Source organism: Cephus cinctus, unplaced genomic scaffold (genome assembly GCF_000341935.2).
Source record: "Cephus cinctus unplaced genomic scaffold, Ccin1 Ccin1_scaffold0581, whole genome shotgun sequence".
Classification (NCBI taxonomy): domain Eukaryota; kingdom Metazoa; phylum Arthropoda; class Insecta; order Hymenoptera; family Cephidae; genus Cephus; species Cephus cinctus.
Genome location: NW_014333230.1, coordinates 272,567 through 300,070, shown reverse-complemented (window position 1 = coordinate 300,070; position 27,504 = coordinate 272,567). Strand labels below are relative to the sequence as shown.

The following is a 27,504-nucleotide window of genomic DNA, read 5'->3' as shown; positions in this document are numbered from 1 at the left end:
CCCAGGATGGACTCGCGTAGGTAGCTATGCTGAAGACTCCTTAAAGTCCGCGCTAATATATGTATATTATAAGGTTTCAGTTCTTATGTTTATTTATTTGCTTATTTACTTTAATAAATACATATTTCGCTTTTTTTTTATAAATTAAATTACTTTATAGGATAGGATAGTATCGATGATGTTAAATCGATGATGTTGTTCGCTGGTTCATTCGCTTTTGGCATCTCTTATCCGCGTATCCTTCCTTACTCTGTCTTCAGGCTCTCTGTGTCTATCTTCTTCGTGTATAGTGTGATGACGCACGGTTAATTATAATAATTCATTGACAATTTTTTATTGATTTTCGCGGGAAAGTGTAAGACGTCGCGCCTCTCTTCGTTATACTCGTGCGTCTCTTCTCTTCTTGACTTTGTGCTTTTCTCGATGATCTCAGTGGTAGGTCAACCGAGAGTCAACCGAGGGCGCGAACGTTTAATGATGTTTCGATGAATAGTCGATGACATTGAAAGTGGATGCTGATTGACGGGGATCGTGGACTCGTTGGCTTAGAATTCACCATCGGGCTGCAGGTCGAAGCGTGGCGGGAATGCGGAACCATCGAGGGTGGGTTTGAACGAAGGTCGGTGTGGCTGAAATTAATTACATCAGATTATTATCGAGGGTCATCGACAGATTATTTGCGCTAGGAACGATCGAAAGTTCAGATCGTTCCTGGGATTAGGGATAAACTCCGTATTGTCCGTAGGGACTGTCTTTCACGTGCGCCGTGGCTCTAGCACGTGACGGAATGATCTAGGATCCACATTCGTATCGATTGATCGTAATCTACACGTTCTCTGTGTTTTTCTTGCCGAACGGACAGGATTTTTGGTACTTCTACGTGTGCAATGTGGACATAAACAATTAGACGTGTCAACGTAATGTGTCTCTCTAGTGGGGGGTGGGATGTGCACTCTGACTCTTTTGACTCCTCCGACCGGGAGCTTGCGAGTATCTTCAGCATTACACGACACACGTAGAACGCGACTTACATGGACCGGCGATGGCTACTCGAGGGTGGGCACCTTGCGGCCCTTCTGGGGCTACATGGGACACAGAAGAGTCTCGTGAGTCGACAATTGCTCTCTCTCCCTCTCTCTACTATTCAACTACATTCAATTCCCCCTTTCCCCTTTTCCCCAAATCACGATTGACTTCTCGAACGATTTTGCATCACGGAATTTAAAGAAAAACGCGATCTTTGCTCATTTATTGTTAAGCCTATTGGTATAGTAATTGGGCCTTACCGCTGGGCTGAGACCACGGGCGGTGCTTCCTCCACGTCCCTTGGTGCGGAACTTGGCGATGGCTTGCTCGGCAAGGTCTGCCCTCTCTTCGGCTTCCTCGAGCTCCTGCTGGGCCTTGCGGAACTTGGCAAGGTTGAGAGCGGCGATCTCCTCGGCTTCCTCGATCTGCCTTTTGTACGTCTTGATCTTCTGCTGGAGCTTGTCCACCAGGTCTTGCATGCGCTCGTGATTCTTGCGGTCTTCGTCGGCCTAAAACATTGGATTACCAGGTTATTTCATTGTGGCCTATAATTGCAGATTTATTCGAAATGGAGAAGTAGATTTGTTTACCTGGAAGCTGAGCTCCTTGATGCGGCGCTCGGCCTTGCGGAGGTTCTTCTGGGCATCGGCATGTCTCCTCTGTTCACCATCGAGTTCGTTCTCGAGTTCGCGGACGCGCTGTTCGAGCTTCTGGATGGCCTTCTTGCCACCCTTGAGGGCGTTGGCCTCGGCTTCGTCCAGACGCACCTGGAGCTCCTTGATCTGGGTCTCGAGAGCCTTGCGCAGCTTCTCCTGAGTCTGAGCATGGTCCTGTTCGGCTCTGAGTTCGTCAGCCAATCGGGCGGCATCAACCATAGCCTTCTTGGCCTTCTCCTCGGAGTTCTTGGCTTCGTTGAGGAGCTCATCAAGGTCAGACTATAAAACGGAATTGCTCCATTGAATCGGTGTTAGCGGAAACCATGAGACAGATCCTTATTAAGAAGAAAGAGGAGCCGTTTACTTACGTGGAGGGTCTGGAGTTCGGCTTCGAGTTTCCTCTTGGCAGCAGAGATGGAAGCGTTTTGAGCGCTGAGTTCGTTCAGCTGCTCGTGGGCATCTCCAAGTTCTTGTTCGGCCTGGCGACGACCGCGGTCGGCCTGTTCCAGAAGGGTGCGGCTCTCCTCAAGTTCGTTCTGGAGGGCGTTGGCACGGCGTTCACTGATTCCAAGAAGTTCACGGGCCTCATCACGGGCACGCTGTTCCTCTTCAAGGGCGGTCTGGACGTCCTTCAACTGCTGTTGGTATCTCTTAATGTTCTTCTGGGCTTCAGCGTTGGCCTTATTAGCGTGGTCCAGAGCAATCTCGAGCTCGTTGATGTCAGCTTCGAGCTTCTTCTTCATGCGCAGCGCCTCAGCCTTGCCCTAGAAATTCATGGAAGTCGTATTTCAGTACTAAAGTCCATTTGAAGAGCTGCAAAGAGTCAAAGTTTTAACGGCAGTCTTTATACAGTACCTTGGCTTCGGCTTCGAGGGAAGCTTGCATGGAGTCGAGAGCGCGCTGGTGGTTCTTCCTGGTGTTTTCGAATTCCTCTTCCTTCTCCTGGATACGACGGTCGATCTCCTGTCTGACCTGGCTGAGTTCAAGCTGGCTACGGAGTACCTTGTTCTCCTCCTGTTCGAGAGCAGCTTCAGCTTCCTCGAGAGCGGCCTGGAGCTCGTCCTTTTCGGCCTCGAGGCGCTTCCTGGCCTTTTCGATTTCGTGGATGTTGCGTCCACCCTCTCCAATCTGGTCGAGGAGATCCTTGACCTCGTCGGCGAGGTTCTTGTTCTCGCGACGGACGGCTTCGAGTTGTTCCTGGCCTTCCTCGTAGGCACCCTTGAGCCTGAAGAGCTCGGTGCTGTAGTTGCGGCACTCCTTCTGGCTGGCGTCGAGCTCGGCGGCCAGATCGTCGACCTTGAGCTTCCATTCGCCGATGATCTTGTCGAAGGCCTTCTGCTTCTTCTCGGCGGCGTTGGCGATGGCAGTGGCACGGTCGACCTCCAGTTGGAGATCCTCGACCTCGGTAGCAAGACGCTGCTTGGTCTTCTCCAGAGCGATGACCTTCTGGTTGAGGGACTCGATGGTTTCCTCGGCCTCGGCGAGGCGAGCCTGGAGCTTGCGCTTGGCTTCCTCGAGTTCCTCGGCGCGGGCAACACCCTCGGATTCGTACTTGGTGCGCCAGAGCTGAGCCTCGGCGTTAGCCTTGCTCAACTGCCTCTGTAGGTCAGCCTTGCCTTCGGCTTCCTCTTCGACCTGTTCGCGGATGTTGTCCAGATCGTGTTCCAAGTTGCGGAACTTGCCAAGGAGGGTAGCACGCTCGCGGGATTCCTCGTCGGCGAGTCTCTTGGTGTCCTCTAGCTGAGTGGTCAGGGAGATCTTGATCTTGGACAGTTGGCTGACCTGGGATTCGGCCTCCTCAAGTTGACGAAGGAGATCACTGTTTTCGATGGAAAGCTTCTTCTTGGCGGCATCGAAATCGTTCAGGGTGCGGTTGACTTCCTCGAGTTTGCCCTGGGTCTCGTTAAGCTGGTGCTGGAGCTGCTTGGCGATCTTCTCCTGAGCAGCCTATTAGCATTGTATACAAATATTAGTGCACTGGGATACATTCCGTTCGCCACGTTCTTTCGGGCACGACAGCAAAGACGTGTGTCCAAAAGAAAATAAGCATTTTACAAATAAGGAAACATAACGTGAAAGCAAGCAGGAAGCATTTCGTGGGCAAGATCCATTCCGCACGAACAACATTAACACAAAAGGTAATCGTTGTACACGTTCCCGATGCTGCTTCCCCACGTACTGCGTAAATGTTAACCTGCGCAAATTAGTAGCGTCTAGCATGCGCATTGTTCTCGACGGCAGCTTTTCAGAAGAAAAGTTACCTTCTCATTGCTCAGATGGTCGACGCTGGCACGGAGTTCGTTCAACTCGCTGAAGTACTGAACCTTCTCCTTCTCGGCCCTGTTGATAAATCATCACATGGAAATGCACAAGGGTTCACAAGGGTCAGGTTTTCGAGATACAAGGATAAACGGGTCTGACGGATTCAATATAAGAAATTAATGTCATGGGGCTCATAATCGTAAGTACCAGAGCAATTGGGAGAGTTACAAGTGGGGCTCGTTTTGAGGGACTTTCTCAATGAATCGTAATGAATCATAGTGAATCGCCCACGGGCGTGCAAGTAGAGGATTTGGCATTTTACACATTTCCTGTAAAAGACGTGCGACACCTTAAACGACATTTGGAAAGGGACGTTTTCATCGCATCTAACCTTGTCCCTGGCTACGACATCAACGGCTGCACGAGCGTTGTTCAGCTCGTTGTGGATATCAGCGCGGCCCTTTTCGGCCCTATTAAAAACACCCGGGATTTTTCATAGTGTTCTCAGAATGTAGATGCTAGATATAAATTGTGCTCTAGATATACCGAGGACGTCTAACGATTTACCAAAGCGTCTAAAATCCGTCAGATATACCCACGTGTCTACTAGCGGACACGTGTCTCTCTAGGCTCCTGAATTGCGAATACTTACCTAGCCTTGAGCTTGTTCAGCTGATCGATCTGCTCTCCCATCTCGGCGACGGCATCGTTGTGCTTCTTGCGAAGGTTGGCGAGAGATCCTTCGTGCTGGATGTTGGCCTCCTCGAGGTCCCTGCGGAGCTTGCTGAGCTCAGCCTCTCTCTTCTTGTTGAGTTCGATCTGAGCGGAAGTGGCACCACCGGCTTCCTCAAGGCGCTCACCGAGCTCCTCGAGTTCGCGGGCGAGGTCGCTGCGTTGCTTCTCGGCCTTAGCGCGAGCTTGACGTTCAGCCTCGACTTCCTCCTCGAGTTCCTCGATGCGGGCCTGGAGCTCCTTGATTTGCTTCTGGAGCTTGCCGACAAGGGACTGTTCATCCTCGAGCTTGGCAGTGAGGGAGGAAAGTTCCTTGTCCTTGCGCTGGATGGTCTGCTCCAGTTCCTTCTTGTTCCTCTCGAGGTCGGCGACGGCTTCCTGGGTAAGTTTGAGGTCTCCCTCAACCTTCCTCTTGGTCTTCTCGACGTCTCCGCTAAACATATATAAGGACTCGGGTGACGAGGACGATTCAAAGGACCATGGCGAAATTCAGGATAAAGCAAATAAAAACTCTAATTACCGGAGTTTCTTCTCACGCTCAAGGGAGTCCTCGAGTTCATCAAGGGTCTGCTCGAGCTTGGCCTTAACCTTGTTGAGATGGTTGACCTTATCTTCGGCGGCCTGAAGTTCTTCGCTAGTCTTCTGGTTAACCTCACCCTGGTTCTTCTTCTCCTTGTTCAACTTGTTGATGAGCTCGTCCTGGTGAGCGATCTCGTCGTTCAAGTTGCGGATCTGGTGATCCTTGGTGGCCTTGTCCTGCTCGGATTTCTGAACAGCCAATTCAAGATCTTCGACGTCCTTCTTCAGCCCGGACACCTCCTGCTCCAACTTCTTCTTGTTCTGGAAGAGCTGGTTTCTGGCGTCCTCTTCCTGCTGCAGTCTGTCGGTGATATCCTGTACGCCACAATAAAATGTTCAAACCCCATTCTCCGATTTCCAATTAGTTCCTCCATCCGATGGTCCAGGTGATGCGTGCGTCGCAGTGACGACTCTCGTTAAAGTGTGCAACGTACAAGCGCAAAGAAACGCGTCGGACGTGCCAGAAAGTGAAAAACGCAACGCGTGCGCGAGGATCAGTCGGCGATTCATCTTGCTGAACGAGAAGTCAAGTCTGAGCCAAGAGATGAGGTAGAAATGACCGGAAAACAGGGGTAAGTGTGGACAAGGGGGCTGAGTACTCGAATAGCCGAACGTGCGAACAGGCCAAAATCCATGAGAAGAACTAAGAAGACGGGGCATCGGTCCAGGTTAACCAGGCAGACGTGACGCAGAGGATCCTCGTATAAATACGCGCTACACCTGTTCCCTCTTTAGTTCTCAACTTCCAGCGGGGCATCGGCACTCGCCACTTGCCACGCCCTCTTTTAATAACCTGGAATCTGGGACCGTTATATTTAGACGCGCAGGGCTCCTTCACCCCTATGCCCTCTTCACCTCTTCACCTCTTCACCTCTTCCCTCGGCAACCTACTGCGTTACGCTCTCCGTAAATGGAGTCGTTTACTTTCCTGAACGAGTACGCGGAGTGATTGATCGATCCTTTAGATTTCCAAGAATTTCTAACTCTAGCCAATCTTGATAACGATCCTTTGGATTAATTTGCTGATATGGTTCTTGGTGCTTCCGTGCAAGCTCAGTACCCCGGGTCTTATTATTAGCTTCGCTAAGAGCTCCTTGAGGGTGAGTCTACTCTATTTGGAAGAATTAAGAGACATCACAGTCTTCCTCGCTTGATACGGCACGTCCACCATCAAGTCAGTCTTATTCTCCATATTCTCCATATTCTCCATATTCTCCATATTCTCCATATTCTCCAAATAATATAGAGCATGTAGTTGTATCGTGTAAGAGTGTGTCCATTACCCGAGGCTAACAGATCACCCTAACATGGCGAAATAACAACAAACAGAGAATGAGAGTATTGCCAACGTATACAGTCGAAAATAATCTTGAAGGATGTCTCTCTCTCTTTCATCGTTTAGTCAACCCGATGGAATTCTTCTGATCGTTTCTTTCTTCGGTAACTTACTCGACCCTGCCCCCACCCGCCCACGCCACTCAGGCCACCTACGCCACCTGAATTTATTCTCAGCTATTTTCGCAACTCTAAATATTCTCTGGCAGCATGAGTAAGGCGGGTTTGCTTATTTTTCTGAAGACGCTACTCCCGCGCCCCGAGGTACAAAATTCACTCCGGCAACAGATCTCTGGAATTTGCGATTCGTTATCCCCCGCGTCTTCGATGGCGCGATCGTATTCACTTCTAGGGCTGCGGCGTCCATTAGGGCTGTGTAAATTTAGCGCCTCTCGGCAACATTACGAATCGTCAGCCAAAATAACCCTATTAATGTTGAAATAGCCTGATGATTCGCGGGAAAGAAATAGCCCCGCGCTCCTCCCACTCGCATTCGCCTTATTTTTTATTCTTCTGACTAATCTCTCCGTTGGCATCTTTTAAGAGGAAAACCAACTGCCTCTCAACTGTTATATTTACTCGAGGAATTCCAACGATAAAACTACACGACACTCGATAAAGACAACTGCTTGATAACGCTGTACTCGCCGCTGCACGCTGGACCATCTTAAAGAGTTTCGATGGATTCTGCTGATTGTTAGGCTCCTGGAGAAAGAATGTTAAAAAATAATAAGAAAAGCGTTACCTGGAGCTGGGACTCGAGGTCGATCTTCTGGGCGGAGAGTTTGGCAGACTTCTCCTGGAACTCGGAGAGGGATCCCTTCTCTCCCTCGAGTTGACGAAGGAGGTCGGTCTTCTCGGTGAGGAGTTTGCTGTTGAGGGTCTCCAATTCCTTGCGAAGTTTCTCCTCGCGCTCGAAGGCTTCCTGGGCCTTGGCGGCCTTCTCTTCGAGTTTCTGCAAGATTTCGTCGCCAGAGTTCAGCAGATATTTTGCGTTCTCGATTACTATCGCGTCTCCCATCTTGGCGAATTCACTATCAACGTTTCCCGTACAATTTTACCAGGATTTTTGAGAATTTCACCTGGTGCCCGATTCCCGATGGACCACTGACGGTTCGGGCAATCGATTCGTCGAGGCGGTTACAGTCGCGTCTCTGTCTCTTAATTTCTCTTGAATTTCGAAGGGATTTCAGGGAAATCAAGGCGGGAGGATTCGCTGCATGTAGAGAGGTTAAACCGCGAGTGTCGACAGCTTCGGATCCTCCGGCTGGTGGTGCAGCGTGGATTGCAGGGATACAGGGATGTAAGGGTGTAGTTCGTAAAGGTCCAGAAATATTAACGAAATATCGAATATATCGCCTGGAGTCTGTCGATCGTGAAAACGTCCTCCTCCCTTCTTCGAAGGAGATTCTCGTATTTCTCGGAATTCGTTTCCAAATAACCCGTAAGTCCCGTCCTGTAGGGTGATTCTCTTAAGAGGTACCGGTCGTCTTACAACTCGAGGCTGTTCGTGAACATTCGAAATGGCAGATCAGCGCGCGGTGGCTCGCGGTGACTCGCGGTCGCGTTCTGAACTGGTCCCACTTTACGCGAGTCTCAACTTTTCTACCCAAAATCTCACCCCCTGCGTGGGTTCCCGGGTGCCCCCACTGCTAAGATTCGGCGGATGAGACGCCTTCATAAAAATATTTATAACCGATGCTGGACCCCCCTCGAGGGGTCATGCCGGATGGCTCCACCTTCGAGGAGGGGATAGGAGGAACTCGGGAGGATCATGGAAGAGGCTGGGTAGCTGCTAAACGAGGGAATGAGAGGAGGATCGCTAAAAATAAGCGAACCGTCGCTTCCAGACGCCGCCTTCCTAGCGAAGGCTCCAGCGAGTTGCGGAAGCTGCGCTGCCAGTCTGCTTTTAGATTTCTCCTAGATCGGCCGCTCGTCTGGTAGGACCATTTTCAAGAAATAAAACTTATCAAACTTGAGAGAGAGGAGTCCCTGGGAGAGGGGATCGAAAACCGTGGGAATTTCGCGACAGCCAATCAAAAAGAGAAGGGGTACCACCGACTTCCGGTGTTAAATTTCAAAGAGAAAAAAACACTCTGGCTGAATTTAGGAGGCGCGACAAAAATGTCCGATGGGCCGTAGCTCGATAAAAGGAGACACCGACGAGTGCCTCCCGCTCTTCCGGTTCCTAATCGTTTCGGTTTTCCTCGGTGACGTAAACATTCCTCGCAGTTGACCATTGAAATTCTGGATACGAGTATCCATTTCCCCGATTGTATTTTGTTGCCAAAAAGAAAGGGAGAGGAAAAGAACGGAAGACGAGTGACCAGGTGCCTCTGATGCTTCGAATTGCATTCGGTCCTCCATCTTTACTAAGTACGTAGACAGTTGGTTCCTTCAAATGTCGGTTACGCAATCCATTTGTCAAAAGGACTGACAGAGCTACTTCTAGTGCAACTACTTCTAGTATACCGTCATCGTCCAGCGAAATAAAGTCCCCTCGCATGACTAATGTAGGAACATGTTGTTTCGTAAAATAGACCAGGCGCTGTGTAATCTTTGAAACGCGTCCAAAAATCCTGAGCTTCCCTTTTCGTAGTGATCCGTCCGATCCAGTCCGTTTCCGAGCTCTATTATTCATTATGTTAAAATACTCACGGCGAGCTCGTCCTCGATGCGGGTGACGTTGAGGAGAGGCTTGACCTTCTGCCAGAGCTTGTACCAGGGCCAGGTGCGGAGCTGGAGGTACTTGCGCAAGTTGCGCTGGACGACTTGGAGAGCCAGACGCTGCTCCTGGAGTTTCTTGTACTCCTTGCGGGTAATGTAACCCCTGACGAAGGCCTGCATCCACGAGACGATCTTGCCAAGACGCTCGTCACGCAATTCTTCCATCTGACCCAGGACTCCAGCGCGGAAGAAGACCTAGTCATTTTCCAAAGCAGACGAAGCCAAGTCAGCAAGTGCACCTTTTTCTCGTGCCAGAAGCATTCCAGGCTCCGAGAATATTCAGATAGCCTATCACTCTCTCTTTCTCACTGCCTGGAAGACTCCTTTGGCATTCGAGTACTCGAATACTCAAATACTCGAGGAGCAAGTATTTCGAAGGAGTATCATGCATCCACATCGCATTCTTCAGTGGAACGTGGTAGCTATTAGCCTCTGGAATAGCTGGGAGGATGGACGAAAAGATCAGGATTAGATCATCATCCGCTAGGACGAAAGGAGTAGCAGGGCAATCGTGAGGAGAAGCGTCATCGGTTACTGAATTCGAAGTAGCAATTAGGAATTAAGCTGAGGCTCCAAAGAAGCTTTCATCCCAGAACAGCAGATGGATCTTGCTCGATAAATCACCGAGGATCGTTTGATCCTTTCGAGAGTTCCTCTAAGAAAGAGAATGAGATTGCGCACTTCGAAGAATATTTCTGGGATGGAAGCTGCAGAAAGAAGGTAAGTGATTTAGTATTCACGCCAAGTGCTTGAATAATACATAAATGCATGTATGCTATTTATTATCATGTTATTAGCAAAGAAGTTGGAACCTTTGAAGCGTCTTCGTGTTAGTTTCTTCAGCGTTCGCGAGTACCTGGCCGACTCTGAGTTCTCAGTACAGGGCTAGGCTCGCTCAAACAATTCGCAATTCGCAGTAAAGAGTTATTATGGTTAGTCCAGTCATGGATCAAATTCCATGATTCCACTGGTGTGGTGTCAGGTGGTCACAGGTGGTGAGTGAATACAGGATTGGGGTTTGGGATCCGACTCTATCCAAAGTTCAGTTAGGCAGTTCGCAGAGCCGAAGGTGTCTGATACCTTGGTGTGACCCATGCGGTACTGGTCGGATTCCAGATTGATTGCGTCGAGGATGATTTGTGTCGCCTTTTGTGGTTCGCATGGCTCTTTGATAAGATGGGTGCACAGAATTTTGTATCTGTGTTGTTTTGTAAAAATAAAAAAGAAGAAAGAAATAAGCACACTTGGTTATGTACAGGATTGATACAGACAGATGGTATCAATGGGGGCATTTAGGGTTACTCTATATTATCTCGGGGTCACCACCGTCATTCGGGGACACCCTATATAGACTCAAGAGCAATAGGTATTCCGTCGCTGAGCGGTGCGCCGTCTTTATTGGCTGCCAACAGTAACGAGTGATGAAAATTTGTTAAATCGGGTAAACACTGCCAAACGAAAGACGTTGCAATTTTCAGGAACACGGCTTATACAGTGAAATCCTGAGATCCTGAAAAGGACTCATGTAATGGGAGGACATGCCTTGGTGTGTCCAAGACGGTATTGATCAGCTTCAAGGCCAGCAGCGTCCAAGATAGCCTCGGCAGCCTTCTTCGGGTCGGCAGCACACTTGTCGACGGCCTGGGGTGCCAGGATCTTGTACCTAAAGGTCGGGGTCACGCGCAAAGAAAGAAAAAACGGTGGTCGATTCATTAGTCAAAGGGTTTCTACAGATTGTGCTGGGTAAGTGGAACGTATGATTTGTCATTTATGACTCATGATTTCTCCTGGACAGATTCAACGATAGTCCCTTCCTCATATCCATGCGGTCTGCTCAGCTACACTGCTTCCGTGATTCTATCAATATTTCTGATTGGATGATCGATTCGGGACTACATCACTAATGGGTTTTGGGGTTTGTGCAAGGGGCTCACTAGACGTGCACGTAATTCCATGGGGCGCTGGAGGGCTCAATTGCATTCGGATAAAAATTTAGTTTCGCTGGTATTTATTAAAATCCTATGGGGCCACAGCAAATAATGAACATCCTCTGTGGAATCTTAATGTGCGGGGCAATCCGGGTATATCTATCGTTTGGGTCACTCTTGGATTTCATGAAAGTTTGGACGATACGGATAATCATTCAGTGGTTCTAAACTTTCCATTGCTACGAAGGGGGGGGGGTGGGACAAATTAAATCTCTTCAAAATGGGGGATGCTGTGCGATAAATTTCAACTAGCCTTGGTGTGACCGATCCTGTAGCTGTCTGGATCGAGATTGATCGATTCGAAACATTTGGCCGCTCCTACTTTCGGATCCTTTTCGGCAGTCATGATGGCAGGTGCCAAGATCATGTAACTATTTCCCAGAATTCAATTACTCGTCTATATAATTTTACACGTAAACTGTCATCTTATTAAAAAAAAAAGATCATCTTTCCCCAAAGTATAGTTTCCTGTAAGAATCTAATTTGCTAATCCCTAAGGCATAGTGACTTATGAATCTGTTTCGTATCCTATCCCATAGAGTAATGTCTCACCGAAGCTTGAAGTCAGGGTAGACCATCCTGTTGGGGAAACCTTTACGGCAAATACGGATGCCTTCAAGTACACCGTTACAGGTGAGCTGGTGCATCACCAAGTGGGAGTCAATCACTCCAGGCTGCTTCAATTCGTTGGGGATGATACAACGAACGAAGTGAGGCTGAGTGGCCCTCAGAGTGGTCATGAGGTTGTTCAGCTGCTCCCTGTAGGAGGAAGACACGGTGGAGAAGCCACCGCCCTTCTTACCGCGTCCACCTTTGCCGCCGCCACCACCACCGGCGTCACCGGACTGACCGGGATGATCAGCGAAGATCTCGATCAGCAATTTGTTCGTGGACTTCTTGAACTGATCGACAACGGTGTCGTTCAACGGGTCCTTGTTCTTCTCGAGCCAGCCAGTGATGTTGTAAGGTACCTGTATTGCCACGAGAACTTTAATTTAGCAGTGCTCTGCAAACCTGGAGAAGAAAGGTCTGTGGCTGGAAGCAGACTTACGTTGCCGGCATAATGGCCAATGGCGAAGTGGGCAGGTTGCTGACCAGGCTTCGGTGGCTTGGGCTTCAAGAAGTTGGGACTCTTGCCAAGATGGTTGTTGTTCAATTTCTCCTCAAAGGTCTTGTCCGTGGCTTTGGGGAACATAGACTCTTCCTCAAGGATGGAGAGGATACCCATGGGCTAGAGAAAGGGACAAAAGAGCCTGGGTCAGTTTCAATGTTTTATCCTCGAAACTTATTTGCCTGAACGAATCTTTTGAGTAGGTTCTCGGCATTATTTTTTATTTTGATTTCTACTCATTTTCCCGACGAATGGAATCTGTATTCCACGTGACGAAGATACTGCAAAATTACTACGCGTTTGGAATAATGAAAATTACTGGCGATGTTAGGTGCCTCGTCGCTTACTGGAAGCAGCAAAAGTGATTTATCTACTTCGAGTTATTCGACGATTCCAAAAAATAGTTCTACCGTTATCTCGCTGAAAATGACACGAACGGAGAGACTAAGTCAATCCAATAAAAATTCTCCAACGGTTAGAAATTATTTTCTTTTTATCACGTACGATTACGTGTTATCAGCAAAGGATAAAAAAAAAAATATAAGAAAAACAAAATGATATAAAATACAAACGAACGCTACTCTCTTTACTTGTTCACTCGCGATACCTACGGCTCAACTGGCAAGATAATTAAACAACTTTTTACGTGAGAAATTAACTATACATCTAATTAACAGATACATATAAACATACGGAGAGCACATACGCAAGCTGGCAAAGTTGCTCGGTTACTTTTGGTCTGATCACACGTCGTGCTGGCGTTAATTAGCGTCGAAGCGTTACCTTCTCGATGAGATCGATGGTCGGTTGCAAATCCATACCGAAATCTATAAAAGTCCAAGTGATACCCTCCCTTTCGTACTCCTCCTGCTCGAGGACGAACATGAAGTGATTGAAGTACTGCTGCAGCTTCTCGTTCGTAAAGTTGATGCACAGCTGATTGAAGCTGTTGAACTGTCATTTGCGATTGACAGGGGCGCGCAGGCAAGTCCCGGTGGCAGAGACAGAGGATGCAAACAGACACACAAAACACATAAGGGTTAAGGGATCATTGACAGACTCCTTCGTTTCCGCTTTTTCCATCTGTCCGGTTGGTTGAGATCACGCGGTGGCCATGAGGATGCTGCTTCCTGTCGCATCAGGCATTGTCTCTGGATACCTTGGCGAGCCGCCCGTCAAGAGAATCTCAGCACAGACATTGTTCGCTGGTGCGACAACCGTCGTCCTGGGAGACTCTTGCGTTCGACTCCACGACAGTAGAGTGGATAAAACACGAGAGAAAGAGAGAGAGAAAGAGAAAAAGAGAGAGAGAGAGAGAGAGAGAAGGGGCAGTAGAGAACGGTGGTGAGGTGGATCCTAAAAGTGATTTGTTAGTTACGCCAACATGAAACACGATTCTGTCATAAGTCGAAACATGCTTTTGCGCGTATGGTACATCCGGAGTAAACGACGAGCCGCTTCGTGGCTGTTTCTCATCGATTCCCTTTAGTACCTTCTCAATAAGTTCAATAGTTTGTTGAAGGTCCATTCCAAAGTCAATGAATGTCCATTCAATGCCCTCGCGCTTGTACTCTTCTTGCTCAAGGATGAACATATGGTGGTTGAAGAACTGTTGCAACTTCTCGTTGGTGAAGTTGATGCAGAGCTGCTCAAAGCTGTTGAACTGTTCGTGCGGGACAGAAAAGGCAAAACAGCGGTCAGACTTACTGCTTCATGCCGTGAACGGGAGGGAGTCAATGTTTTCGGATGCTGTGAAGCCCGGACGATGGGTTTCCGCGGATAAGGAGGTGCCATGGTCCGGGGTGTCTTTTTTTGGGAGGGTCTACGGGGGGACAGTACTCGACACTTTTTTGTGCCTTTAAACTTTGAACGATGCTATTAGCTGGATCTACTTGGGTCGGTGTACTTGTGCCTGTCAATTGCAAGTTATTCCAACTCCAATTGATTAGCGTGAACAGTGAAAAGTTGCTCGTGTGTCACCTCAGTATCGTGGAAGTGATGATGAGCAAAGTTCAAGGGGTTAATGTATTTGCAGCAGTGGTACCAACTGTTCGACTGGTAAAATGGAGGAGGTGATGCGACGGCCACGATCCTGTGCGCCGTTGTCATGAGCAGAGACGCAAGGGCGGGAGTAGCGAAAGTAAAGAAGTAGAAAAGAAGAAGGGTCGAAGAAAAAGACAAAAGACAGAAGACAGAAGGCAGAAGACAGAAGACAGAAGAGGTTTCTCAAGGTACGTAAAGAACCACCTTCGGAAGGGTACCCGTATCTGTACCTTGATGCCATTTGTACAAAATGCAATCCAAACTGCAAACTCCTTCAGCAACTACTCGGCTCGCTCGGCATTCCGCAGGTCGGCCGACTCTGACCAAGATGCTCTAGCTTAAATGTACCTTCTCGATAAGTTCGATACAAGCGGCCAAGTCCATGCCGAAGTCAATGAACGCCCACTCAATGCCCTCCCTCTTGTACTCCTCTTGTTCAAGTACGAACATGTGATGGTTGAAGAACTGCTGCAACTTCTCGTTGGTGAAGTTGATGCAGAGCTGCTCAAAGCCGTTGAACTGTTTGAGCAAAGGCAAACCGGGAGTCAAGTCGGGTTCATGCCAGGGGGCAAGACAAGGGAGTTTCAGCAACATGAATGAAGTAAGAAGTGACGGTGACTCTGTGCAGTGCTGCCAGTGTGTCGGAGGAGACATAGAGGGGAAAAGATGAAGAAAGATGCCGTCCGATTGGAACGATCGGCACGCGAGGAATAAAGACAAAATAATAAAGAAACATAATCTCTACGTGAAAGGAGCTACAAAAAGATTGCGAAGAAAAGAGAAGAAAAAAAGGAGTGTTCGTGGATTGACCGGAAATAAAAGGGGTGCGACGAACAACTTTGTAGAAAAGCGGTAACTACCCACACGAGAAAAAGAAATAAAAACGAAGGCGACAATAAAGACAAAGTATGAAGATGACGAAACAAGAGAACAGAGGGATCTGTGTGGAGAGAGAGAGAGAGAGAGAGAGAGAGAGAGAGAGAAGAAATAAAAAAGAAAAAAGAAATGCCGCGAGAACGGGCGAACGAATGGCGGTAGAGAGAAAACGTACAGAAACAGTGGACGATCACGTTTAAGCGTTAAATCGCTCGTGCCGAAGCCGTGGCTGCCATTTAGATTTTCATTCCTTTCGTAAACCGGATGTTCCTTCCGCAAAGCGCCGACTCCATTGCGCCGTAGGTTTTATACCTTCTCAATGAGTTCGATACATGCGAGCAGGTCCATGCCAAAGTCAATGAACGCCCATTCAATGCCCTCTCTCGTGTACTCTTCTTGTTCGAGGACGAACATGTGATGGTTGAAGAACTGTTGAAGCTTCTCATTGGTGAAGTTGATGCAGAGCTGCTCGAAGCTGTTGAACTGTTCGAGCAAAGGCAAGACAGTTGCTCTATATTACTGTTTATCGCCAGACTCTTAGTTCTACGTATTACGTATCACGTAACCACACCATCGGCAATGGCGTACCGTATGCTTTAGCGCCAGTTGGGTCCACCATTCTCAAAAATCCACATTGACCTTTTATCAAGTTTCTCAGGATCAGCAACATTGTGCCGATTCTACCGTTATCACTGGGAATCCAGTTTTCAAGATGACATTGTTTAATTAAGAAATATCTAGAGATTAGTCTACCATCGTACTACTCTACGATTGTGAGGGAAGGACGAATGAGAAGCTTCCTACTCTCTACGAGGAGCCAGTGTCCTGGTCCTTCGACAGTCAACTTGTCAAAGTAGTAAAGGCTGTAAGGTACACCTAGAATTAAGAATACTCAGCACCGCGAAGTCCACTGTTCTACGACATATATTCCGAAATGGTTTGCCCACGTGAGAAAATTAAAAAAAAAAGAAAAAAAAAAAGAACCGAAAATAGAAGGAACAATTGTGAGTGCTCAGCTGATCACTGAACATGATTGAGATGGAACGATAGGCGGAGACACAAGTTTTCGTGTTTTGCCATTTGAAAGAGAGACAATCGAACCTGTTTGATCGTTCGATGGGATTCAAGTACCAGTAAAGTAAAGGGACACAACAAGGGGATAATGTTCGAACCTGTTCAAGCGTTCGATTCGTGATGAGAAGCGAAATGACTGGAGTACTCGATGTATCGTTGGGCCTGAGTGCATCATAAGTACGGCATGTACTTGAAAGATGGCGACTGCGCGCGGTCTGCCAGATCTCCGATTGAGGGCTACGATGGGAGAGGGGTGTCAAACCGAGATTAAATCGGGGATAAAGTGTCCCGTCGGGGGTGCCATCTTGGGGTTGAAAAACCAGGGAGAATTCGGTAAAACGTCCATCATGCCCAAACACGAGAGTGTCTACTGGAGTCAATCGGATCACAATGCAAGGGGTGCCAGATAAGTCGAGGTCGATCGAGAGATACGGGTGAAGAGCCGAAAATAGTTTCGGATCGTCTCGCAGCCTGAAGATGGGGCTACCTTTTCGATGAGCTCGATACAGGCTAGCAAGTCCATTCCGAAATCAATGAACTGCCAAACGATGCCCTCTTTCTTGTATTCCTCTTGCTCGAGGACAAACATATGATGATTGAAGAATTGCTGAAGTTTCTCATTGGTGAAGTTGATACAGAGCTGCTCGAAGCCGTTGTACTGGGGGCAACGAAAGTCAGGGTCAACTGTGAATGGGGCTTAAGATTTCATTAGTTCAATCTCGAAATTCGCCTGCTTCCACATTTTTGGGAAATACCTGTCTCGGGAAAAACTATTAAGAAACGGAGATCAGACCGTCGACGAGCTACGATGAAATTCGATCGACGCTTTTCAATTTTAAAAATATTTTTCACTTCTTTCACTTCTGCCTCCGGTGTGATCTCCTGGTAATAACTTCATTGGAATTCCCAGGTCAATCCCGTTCCTATAGTCAATGAGAGTATCGTTCTACGATGGACTAAATTTTGAGAACGAGAATTGAGTTGGGAAATTTTCCAATTTTCGAAGTCTGGTGAACTTACGTCAAAGATTTCGAAACCGGCAATATCCAGTACACCGATGAAGTGCTGACGTTTCTGCTTGGTGTCAAGAGTCTCGTTACACTTCTTGACCAGCCACTTGAAGAGTCTGTCGAACATGGCCTTGGACATGGCACCGACGGAATAGGCAACCTGGTCCTTGTTACGACCCTGGGTCACGAACTCGTTACCGACCTTGATCCTGGGCTTGAGCAAGTTCTTGTACAGATCGGCGCAATCGCAGCCCAGCAACTTGGCTACGCGTTCACCCTCCTACAAGTACAGGGAGATTCCATATATTGTCTTTACTGAAATGTCACAAATTTTTGGAGTCACGAAGTAACGTCGTCCCGAACGAACCTCAGTGCCGTCAGCCTCAGCCTGCTCTTCGCGACCCCTCTGCTTGAACTTCATGCCTCCCATGTGCATGACAGCGGCAGTGATCTTGTAGATGTTGTCCTTCTCCTCCTGGGTGAAACCGAGGACGTCGAAGGCTTGCTACATCGGCAATCAAAGAAATCAAAAGATTAATCTCAAGCTTCCAGTTCCAGGGAGTCTTTATCGGCAAGAACGATCGAACCAAGCCTGATGAAAGAGCTTGCCTCGGTCGTTGTCGCCGTCTTTAGATTTGATAGAGGCATGATTTTTAAAACAGTCAACGGAAGCACGCAAAACAGGACGGGACGATACAATGCAGAGAGGCAGATCACGTGGAGCACAGAAATATGTGCGAGACGAAAAAAAATATATACAAAAAAAAAAGTGCACGATGAAAGCGTCGTAGCTCTTTGTAAGCAGAGAAGACACAGAGCGAAGCAGAAGCATAGCTAATGTTAGGTAGCCGCTTCTTCCCTGAGCTCTTCTTTGCACGCATCTTCCTCACCTGATCGGCCAGGATTTATTAGCATTTAGCATTTTACATGTCTCTTTCGTATACTCGTTTCGTCTAACTCGCCCTGCGTCAACTTCTTCGCGGGCTTCCCTTTTTCTCTCAAGGTAAAGAGTAACGGCAGTGTGTCCGTGTCTGCCGTCCCGGAAGTTTCCTCGCGGACGCTCAAGGCGTCCCTCGCCTTCGCGCTGATCGACATCGTCAGTGGGAATATAATCAAGAGGCATTCAGTGACTACGATGGAACTTGGGATCGAGTACACGGGTTCACTCTGACTACCGGAATCAATCGAGTCTGGCGTCTCGATTTTCAGATATCAATATACTGGGACTCGACTCAACTATACAACAGTGTTAGAATACTGGGATTCGGATGTCCTCAAGGATCACGTAACTCTGGGGAACGTCATTCGAACTGGGAGAGTACTCAGTTTCGGAGTAATTGACACTCCCATTAGGAGAAATGGTGGTAACGGAAGTGTCCTCGAGTTTCATCGAACCAAAGGACCTGAGATGCGGAACGTCAAAGGGAGGCAAAGGGGCTAAAAGTGAAAAGTAGATCTTTCAAATTTTAGGACACAAATTCCTTGGTTTTCGTTCCTCCGCAGGAGTTAAAGGGACTTACGTCCGTCAGTTGACTCTCCTCGCCGTCGTCGACGTTGGGGATCGTCACCTTTCCCTGGGATACGTTGTAATAGTCGTATATGTTGTCCGACAAGAAACAATTGGCTGCGAATGATTTCGATTCGTTAAGTCATCAGGCAGCTGGCAATCATCGTACAATTGGCAATCATGTCAATGAGGAGTATTAAAGATTAATGATCCGTTCGTTGTCGCGCGGCAATGCATGTGGATGTGACATAGTGTGTAACGCAGTAAAACGGTACATGGGATGAAGATTTGAGCCGCGTGCGGAAAAAGGAATTCGACAGGGGTGGCTGGTGGAGCTGGTGGAGCTGGCGGAGGGGTAGCGGATTCGTCGGGGTATCTGGGTCCTTCGTCACCCTTCGACTCCCGGCCCGATGATGAATCCTCTGCCCCCCAACCCCCTCGCGAGAGCGGCAACAGGAAGCTGCACAGCGTTTTGGGGGGCAGAGATTCTTAGGGGCAGACCCTGAACTTCGTACCCCCTTATCGATCGATTTTAGAAAGAATCGATACGGAGACTATCATCGATAAGACACTGGTACGTAGCTCAGAGATTCAGGCCCCCATTCGCTTCCGGGGGACTTACATCCGTCTCTTCCAAGTCCTCCGCGTCGTTGACTCCCGGAATTCTCGTCTTACCCTGACTAATGTAGTAGTAGTCGCCGATCCGGTTGCTCAACAGGGTCATTTCTGCGTTCGATTTTTATGGGGTCAACATCAACCTCAGCTCGCACACGCAACACTTCCGTTAGCTACTTCTTTGCCGAATATATGCGAATATGCAGGGCTACGGGCTACGGGCTAATTATTAGTGACATTTTCAAGAGTATCAACAGGTCGATATACGGCCGTAGAGGGGAAGAGGCACAGATTATAGATTATTAGACGTAGATAGCAAAAGTAAAGAAATTGCGCAGATAGAGAGGTAGAGAAGTAGAGGAAGCTGAAATAATGGTGATGACGTTGAGAATAGTGTAAGAGTTGAGACATTAACAGATCGATAGTCAAGTAGATGAAGTAGACCTCCTGTGATCTACGTGTAACAAATGCTAGAAAGATGATCAGATGGAATGAGAAGAGAAGAGTGGCAGCGTAGAGCAGAGCTGAAAAGTATAGACAAGTAGAAGAGAAGAAAGTCAAGTGAGAGGCAGAGAAGTGGCAAAAACATAGATATATACATACATTTAAATGCAGAAAAAAATTATGATATGGAGCATAGCGAGAAAACAATTGGCGTCTTGACAAGAGTCGTCAAGACAAATGAGCTCAACATTTTTTTTTCCTTTTTCTTTCTCTTTCCCTTCTCGTGGAAAACTATCGGTCGAAATTGCACGAACGAATCTTCCTGAGAATAATCACACTGCAGGCGGCATCCCGACGGAGACACGAGATTCTCAAGAGTCGACGTGAAAGGGGGAGAAAGAGAGAAAGAGAAAGTAAAAATGAAAAGAGATGAGCACATTAAGGTGGTCATGCACTTACATCGGTAACCAAAAGTTCCTCGCCGTCATCGAGGCCGGGAATCGTAGTTTTGCCTTGCGATACAAAGTAGTAGTCGTGAACGTTGTTGGACAGCAGCAACATGTCTGTATAGGCAATAAAACATGCAGGCAAACCATGAACCAAGTATCACCATTTTTCCTTATGGTTTTTATCAAGGTTCTGTTGGGTTTATGTATTATATACGTGGATATATATAATACAATGGGACTATGCGAGATGGAGTCACCCATCCCGTAGGCCAAAGACCGTATTTTCTTCGGGGGAACAATATATACATGTACACATACGTAGGTAGCGTATGGAAGGTACGTAACGAACAAACGGAAAACTATCCCTTGTCGGATGGGATTTTGTCACACACACGCGCAAATTTATAGAAAGAAAAAACTGAACAGGATTGTAATCCTGCTTTCCAAGATGGCAGCAGCAGTCATGGACGTGCTCCTTGTGGATGCCTCACAGTGCGTTCTGGAGGATCGTGTCTGGAATCTACACAACTAACATCTAAATAGAGAAACGTTGCAGGGAACGCGTGCGAATTGCTCGTGTCTCGTGGAAGTCCAGTGTGCTCCGTTCTAGTCACGAAATTACGTTAGGAAGCGGATCACAATGATGATGATGATGATCAAAAAAGACCGAAGGACCAAGTGGACTTCCCGACGCGTTCCCCTCCACGTTATTACTCTTTTGCACACTACACGATGAAAACGACACAGCGTGGGGTAATGAAAATATAAACACGTGAACAGGAGTCAGAAAAACTCCTTAGCGACCGATTGCTAGTCCTTAGTGTCCTTACGTCGGTCAAAAGGCATTCCTCGCCGTCATCGACACCGGGGATAGTAGTCTTTCCCTGGGAGACGAAGTAGTAGTCGTTGACGTTGTTCGAAAGACAGCAAATTTCTATGAAAGGAGGATTTCAAATAGTATAATTAGGAGTCTTACGGAGAGCCGCTTCGATTGGAATAAGCTCATTGATCATAGTGTCCTTGTCTCGTGGAGCATCCGGCTGCAGTCTTCCAAGGTGCTACCTTTCATTTCCTAAATGACTTACTACAGCTAAGGGATGTATAGGAGACGACAAGGGCAATACGGTTTGGGACCAGAAACGAAGGTTGGAAACCTGCTGTGTGTGTGATTTCAGTGGAGTCCCGATGTTCGGCAAAGGTCGCGACGTTTGATATTTAAGTTGAACGTTTCAAATTGATTGTTTGATATTGTTTGAATCATTGGGGGGATTGCGTGAATCTTACCCTTCAAGCCGGGAACAGCTCCGGACATCATTTGGTAGAAGATGTGGTAGGAACGCTCAAGGGACTGCTGAGAGATTACACGAGCCTTCTCCAGAAGGTCTGCACAGAAGAAGTATTGTTATTCGTAGGATCGTCGTTCTCTTAAAGTGCCTTCAACATCTGTCAGAGAGAATACTTACAGGTCTCGATATCAGCACCAGCCAGTTTTCCAGATGGACCAAAGTGGATACGAATGAATTTACCCTGGATAGATACAATTGAGGATAAGTATCGGTGGTGGAAGAAAACTTCGAATGTCATTAAGTAATGAGTCACTTACGAAACGGGAGGAGTTATCGTTACGGACGGTCTTAGCGTTACCGAAAGCCTCAAGTACAGGATTGGTCTGGACGACCTGATCCTCGAGGGAACCCTTCTTCTGGGAAGCTTCGTCGACCTTCTTCGTCGAGGCACCGACAGTGGCGAAGTACGCAATTACCTTCTTCGTGTTCTCAGTCTTTCCGGCACCAGATTCACCGGTAATCAACATAGACTGATTCTCGCTGTCTGCACAGATCAGAAATCATCATCAGTCGGGCGAATGTCTTTCCGGGAGACTAACAATACAGTTGGTGGGGTGGTCTTCGGTTGTTATGGGCCTAGCGATACTCACTGGTCAACATGTTGACGTAGGCTCCGTCAGAGATGGCGAAAATGTGAGGTGGCACTTCGTTACGCCTCTTACCACGGTAGAGCTTGGCACAACGTTGGGTGTAGACGGGGTACCTCTTGTAAGGATTGATGGCCACACAGAACAGGCCAGAATAGGTCTAGAGAACATTATTATTCGTTGTTAATTTGTCTCCCTTGTACTTTCACTCGTTAACACATTGACAATTAAAATCACGCCGTCTATTTTTTTTTTTGCGTAGCTCATGACCAGTCCGCTGGATGCCTGCGCTCCATTCTGAAGACACAGAATTCCCAGCGAATTCTCCCGGATGCACTTGAATTACTTTTAACACCGACCAAATTCTTTTTTTCTTTTAAAATTTGCACAAAACGGAATCCAGAGAATTCGCCGAGAAACACAAAGTAACAGCACACTCGCTTAACAAAGGGCATTAAAATCGATGCAAACTGACAATCATTCATGACGGAAGTATGCTGTGTTCATAAGAACATTCGTCATCGCGTTCTCCCTGCGCGTCTGACTCGTGCTGCTTTTTCATTTTATTAGTGCGGAAAAAAAAAGAGAAAAAAAGAAAACGTAAAAGTGAAATTATGGGTAAGAGACAAAAAAAAATTGGCACATAACATAAAGTAGTCACAGAGGAGTGGAGCAAGTCTGTCGTTCCAAAACCTCCTCGTCATTTCGCTATTGGTTGCAGCTGAAAGAAACATTGAGAAACAGAAAAGTTTCGGTTGCGGGCACGTCTTGGTGCTTTCGACCGAGCCTCTTGGCATGCTCTAATCTTTTCCCGGATTCTCCCGTCCTCAGATACATACATGCTGGAATCTTCGAAACCTCGAAGTATCCTTCTGGATCAACGCCAGAGTTCGTTTCGCACCCCTGATCCACGAGAACTATTTCTTTAAAACTTTTTCAAAATTTATTTCTTACTGTGAAAGGATTTTTATCCAGATTCAAAATTTTTGAATGATTGCACATTTCTCGAAATTCACCACTGTTGCAAGTGGAGCGGGAGTACGGCGAAGGATGCATCCTGACACGTATAGTGGTTTGTCGGACGTTCCGAAAGGAGTCGTCGAGGGCAAGTGACGATGCTTATTATCGAAAGTAAAAAAGAAAACAGAAACACGGCGTTGCAGCAGCAGTAACGGGAGCTTCGATGCCCGCGCACGGTCTTACGTAGATCAGCTTGGTGTAGTAACGCTGCTTCAAGTTGTGCAGGACTGAAGCATCGTTGAGGTAGGTCAAGTTGGACATGTCCTCGCATTTCTCGTACTTCGGTGGGTTCACCTGCTGCAGCTGGTCCTTCTTGAAGTCCTTGGTCTGTTCTCCGCGGGAATAAAAAAAAAGGAAGAGACATTAGTAAGATCTATTATCTGAGACTTACGTAAATGAGTTTGCTGAAGTAACGCTGCTTCAGGTTGTGCAGTACGGAGGCCTCGTTGAGGAAGGTCAGGTTGGCTATGTCATCGACTTTCTCAAATTTCGGCGGATTCACTTGTTGCAGCTGATCCTTGCGGAACTGCTTGGTCTGTGTTTTTGCATTTTTACGTCATTTCTACTCTAATTCTTTTTTTTTTTTTTTTTTATTATACCATTATCTACCAAAGAGCACCTTTATCCGATTCAGCGCTTAATGCATTGCCCTTGACGTTTTTTACTTTAATATTGACTAGTCTGTAAACCTACTGCTGTCTATATTTCTATATGAATGTCAATAAAATTCCAAGCACGGTCCTGTGCCGCACCACGTGACCATGACGATGGATAAAACAAAATCCCATTGAATTCTTAATCCGAAATTGCCAAAGGACGAGAAAACGTAAGATCCCTGGAAAGATGCAAAGGGCAGTCATTTCGAAATGAGGGTCGTTGCATAAGGGCTTCTGGGTATCCGGTGTCTCTTGGACACGAACTAAAAATAAATTGACCCGCAATTCGACCAGTAACCGTTTCGATGTATTATTACACCGCGTGAAGTGGTCCGGAACGAGTGAGCGAAGCTACGAATGAGAGAGAGTCTAGTGTCCCGTCGTAATGGCGGCATTCTAACAATAGCGTTTAGCATCGGCGGAACAGAGTTTGCTGAACCATTATGTAACCCATACACACGTTCGCAATTGCTACTCCGGAATTTGGGCTCTGACTAAAAATAACGACAACCGCGAGCGTTCTACCCCCCTTCGCGGCATCACCGCCCCCTTCCCACGCACGTATCCCCCCCACTTGGACCAACCATAGCACCCTCAAAGTTTTCTCAAATTCCCATTCAAATTGACATAGCGATTTCATCCCTGCTGTTTCATCTGTTTCAGGATCCGATCCGTAAGCCAATACCCAAAGAGTTTTGGCTCCTACTGGGAATCGCTTTCGGCTTATTCTTGGTATGGTCAGCGCGGGCTCTAACCGCGCTAGCGCTATTCTGTTCTTGAAATAGCGTTGCGGCCGCCCGATACGGCGACGCCAACGACGACCACGCCGACGCCTCGATGCTTCAACGCCTTCCTTTCCAGTCCCTTCTACTTTTTATATATAGCGTTTCGCTTTACCCTTTTCTTCGCTCTTGCCCATCGGCCGGAACGCGTTGCCCCCTCCCCCCTTCCGCCGCGATTCCGTCTGCGGCTACCTTATTTCTATCATGCGAACAGATTCTATTACATGTTTTTAAATTTTCACCAACTTTTTTGCAAACCTCTATTTTTTTACAATGATTTTTCGATATTTTAGATATTTCAATCCTCTTTAGTTTCTTTCGGTAAATGTTTCAATTCTTTTTTTTCATTGTGAATTTTAGGTTAGAAGAACGGACTGTAAATTATTAAATGACAGGTAAATGAGTGAGAGATGAATTTGGATATTTGGATGATGAATTCGATTGATACACACCTCGCCGCCAGGCAGACCAACGGAGACGACATCACCCTTGGTGGCCTTGATTTCACCAAGGAGGTATCCCTCCTTCTCGTCGGGTACCCAGCAAGCCTTTTTCGCATCGTACGGCTTGGTCTGGTCGATTCTCTTCTGCTCGAGGGACACGAAGAGGTATGGGGTGGGATCGGGATCCTCTCCCTCTTGAGGCTTCGGCTTCGGCATCTTGTTCTAGTGAGTGTCCCTGTCTTCTCTACTTGGAGCTAAGCAGTCGTCAGTTTCGTACGTGTTTGGCAAGCGGCGGCGGACGGACTACTTCTGGCGGCACGATCTGGGCGGCCCTAGACACATATCATATACACCCCCTTCAATACGTGTATTCGATACATAACCTATAGCATTTCTTATCTACCACACGCATGCACACACCTAACTACGTATATTTTGTATATTATTTTATAGCTCCCCCCGCTATCCCTTCCACACATTTTCTGCCTCGGCCCCAATGCACTCATACTTCAAGATCCCAGCTAAATCAACCAATCATCTTCTCTACTCTACACACTCGACTCAGTTATCGCGGACTATTCTTGGCGAACATCGAAAAGACAGAAGCTTCTTCTTCCACCTCGAACCGAACGTCTATTGCATGTTCCTCCTGCAAGATCTTTCCGTCCCAGCAATTCTTTTACGTGTTTCGTATTACGAAATTATTATTTACGAAGTTTTATTGAGAATGAAAAAATCTATTTAAACGACGAATCAATTTCCTGAAGATTTCGTATCGAATTAAAAGTCTGTCAAAAAAAAAAGAAGTTGAAAAGAGGAAGGTTAGGATTGATCACGGGCGGTCAGGAAATGCTATTATGAAACTGTAACGAAAGATGGCGTCATTACGCGTAATCCATGCAAGAGTCATGCGCAATGATAATTTAACGGTGCGCAATGAATTGAATTCACAGCAAAGCCGATTCGACATGATTTGAAATATTCTGAATGTCCATAACGAATTTTCAGAAGATACTTCTTCTCACAAGAGGATCTAGCGAGCTATAAAACGTGGATGCGCTGAGCCTCTCGTGATTCAGAATAAATTCTAACAGCAATGCGTTCGCGTAATGAAAATTTATATCACTGGGCACAGCTGACTGTTACAGGAAATCGGGACTCAACAGGTTAAAGGTTCACCAAGTATTTCCGACAAGTATCGAATGTTACTCGCGAGTATTCGCCGAGTACACTGAGGCCGGTCAATCAGGAAGATCACTGTTCGACGTTCGTTTCCGTTTCGATTTCACAAAGAGAATAGCACACACAGTAATGTAAACCGTCCCTTAGCTATACGATAAGGGTTGCTTTCACGATGGTCGAAGAAGCGATCGCGCACACTGGCAGCCCGCATTCGCATTTAAATGCGATTTTCCGTATCCGGCACGCACTTTTTTCGCGATGTACGTTTCCTCGCGTAATTCACACCCGAGAACTTCGGCGAACAAATCCAAACGAGCCGCATGCGGAATCCTTTTTCCTGTAGTCACTCTCGCACTTTGTGTTTCCTTTCTCATTTTCCTTTCCTATAACCCCTCATTCTCTTTCTCACTCTTTCGATCTCTCTTTATTATCGTTCGCTCTCTTACAAACATTCTCTCTCGCATTCTCACTTTTCCAAGCTATCGCTCGCTTCTCTCTGCCGTATGGTAACTTCGTGTTAGTAGCTGGAGTTTCGTCAGAGTTGTAAAGTTAACCTGTCTTTTGGTTATGTCCGTAACACGTTAATCCGTAATAATGTGTATCAAGCTTATGAATTTCTTTTTTTTTCACTTTAATAGGTGTGTAGATGTGCGTCTGTGTGGGTAAGGCAAAGGAGAAACCGACGTGGTGCACTTACGTTAGAGAGCCGTTCTGTCAGGGAAACAAGCGGAGGCTCCCAATATAAGCGCGTGCAACGTGATCCTAGCTTGGTACGTCCAACTCGATTGGTTGACGCTCTCGACCAATCCGAGCCTACGTTACTTCCTAGCCCAATCTACCTTTTTAGGTGGAGATGATACCAAAAGTGTGACAGGGGTGCCGCGGAAAGCTCTGAACGCCGCGCGTTTGAAGAGAGATGAAAATAGAAGCAGAGTGAGATGGACCATCCAATATTCAGGCGGCGCGTCGGAGCTCAACGGGAATTGGCTGATACCGGGGTACCAGAGCCCCCCTTAAGGGTGACACCGTGGTAACGTCAAAGTCTTACCGTTCC

At 47.3% G+C, this 27,504-nt stretch overlaps 1 protein-coding gene across 32 annotated transcripts; it reads right to left on the bottom strand.

Annotated features, from left to right (window-relative positions):
* Positions 1-69: 69 nt before the first annotated feature.
* Positions 70-27,260, bottom strand: LOC107268743 (myosin heavy chain, muscle). Of its 32 annotated transcripts, XM_015741810.2 has the most exons (25): positions 27,148-27,256; positions 25,278-25,600; positions 23,571-23,714; positions 22,371-22,527; positions 22,038-22,264; positions 21,898-21,961; positions 21,719-21,817; positions 21,265-21,368; positions 17,787-17,924; positions 17,430-17,699; positions 16,897-17,067; positions 12,357-12,536; positions 11,858-12,276; positions 10,860-10,980; positions 9,249-9,512; positions 7,336-7,545; positions 5,197-5,570; positions 4,597-5,109; positions 3,944-4,022; positions 2,538-3,629; positions 2,051-2,446; positions 1,617-1,961; positions 1,287-1,535; positions 1,032-1,082; positions 384-629 (listed from the first exon to the last, which is right to left on the bottom strand). In XM_015741810.2, the coding sequence occupies exons 2-24, from the start codon at positions 25,482-25,484 to the stop codon at positions 1,047-1,049; spliced, it is 5,859 nt and encodes a 1,952-aa protein (XP_015597296.1). In that variant the 5' UTR covers positions 25,485-25,600; positions 27,148-27,256; the 3' UTR covers positions 384-629; positions 1,032-1,046. The 32 variants fall into 32 exon arrangements, with proteins under 32 accessions (XP_024941853.1, XP_024941849.1, XP_024941848.1 ...); XM_025086085.1 differs by lacking the exons at positions 1,032-1,082; positions 3,944-4,022; positions 10,860-10,980; positions 16,897-17,067; positions 21,265-21,368 and adding exons at positions 4,336-4,414; positions 11,559-11,676; positions 15,648-15,818; positions 18,940-19,043 and having other exon boundaries at positions 70-629; positions 27,148-27,260; XM_025086081.1 differs by lacking the exons at positions 1,032-1,082; positions 3,944-4,022; positions 10,860-10,980; positions 16,897-17,067 and adding exons at positions 4,336-4,414; positions 11,559-11,676; positions 15,648-15,818 and having other exon boundaries at positions 70-629; positions 27,148-27,259.
* Between the last annotated feature and the right edge of the window lie 244 nt (positions 27,261-27,504).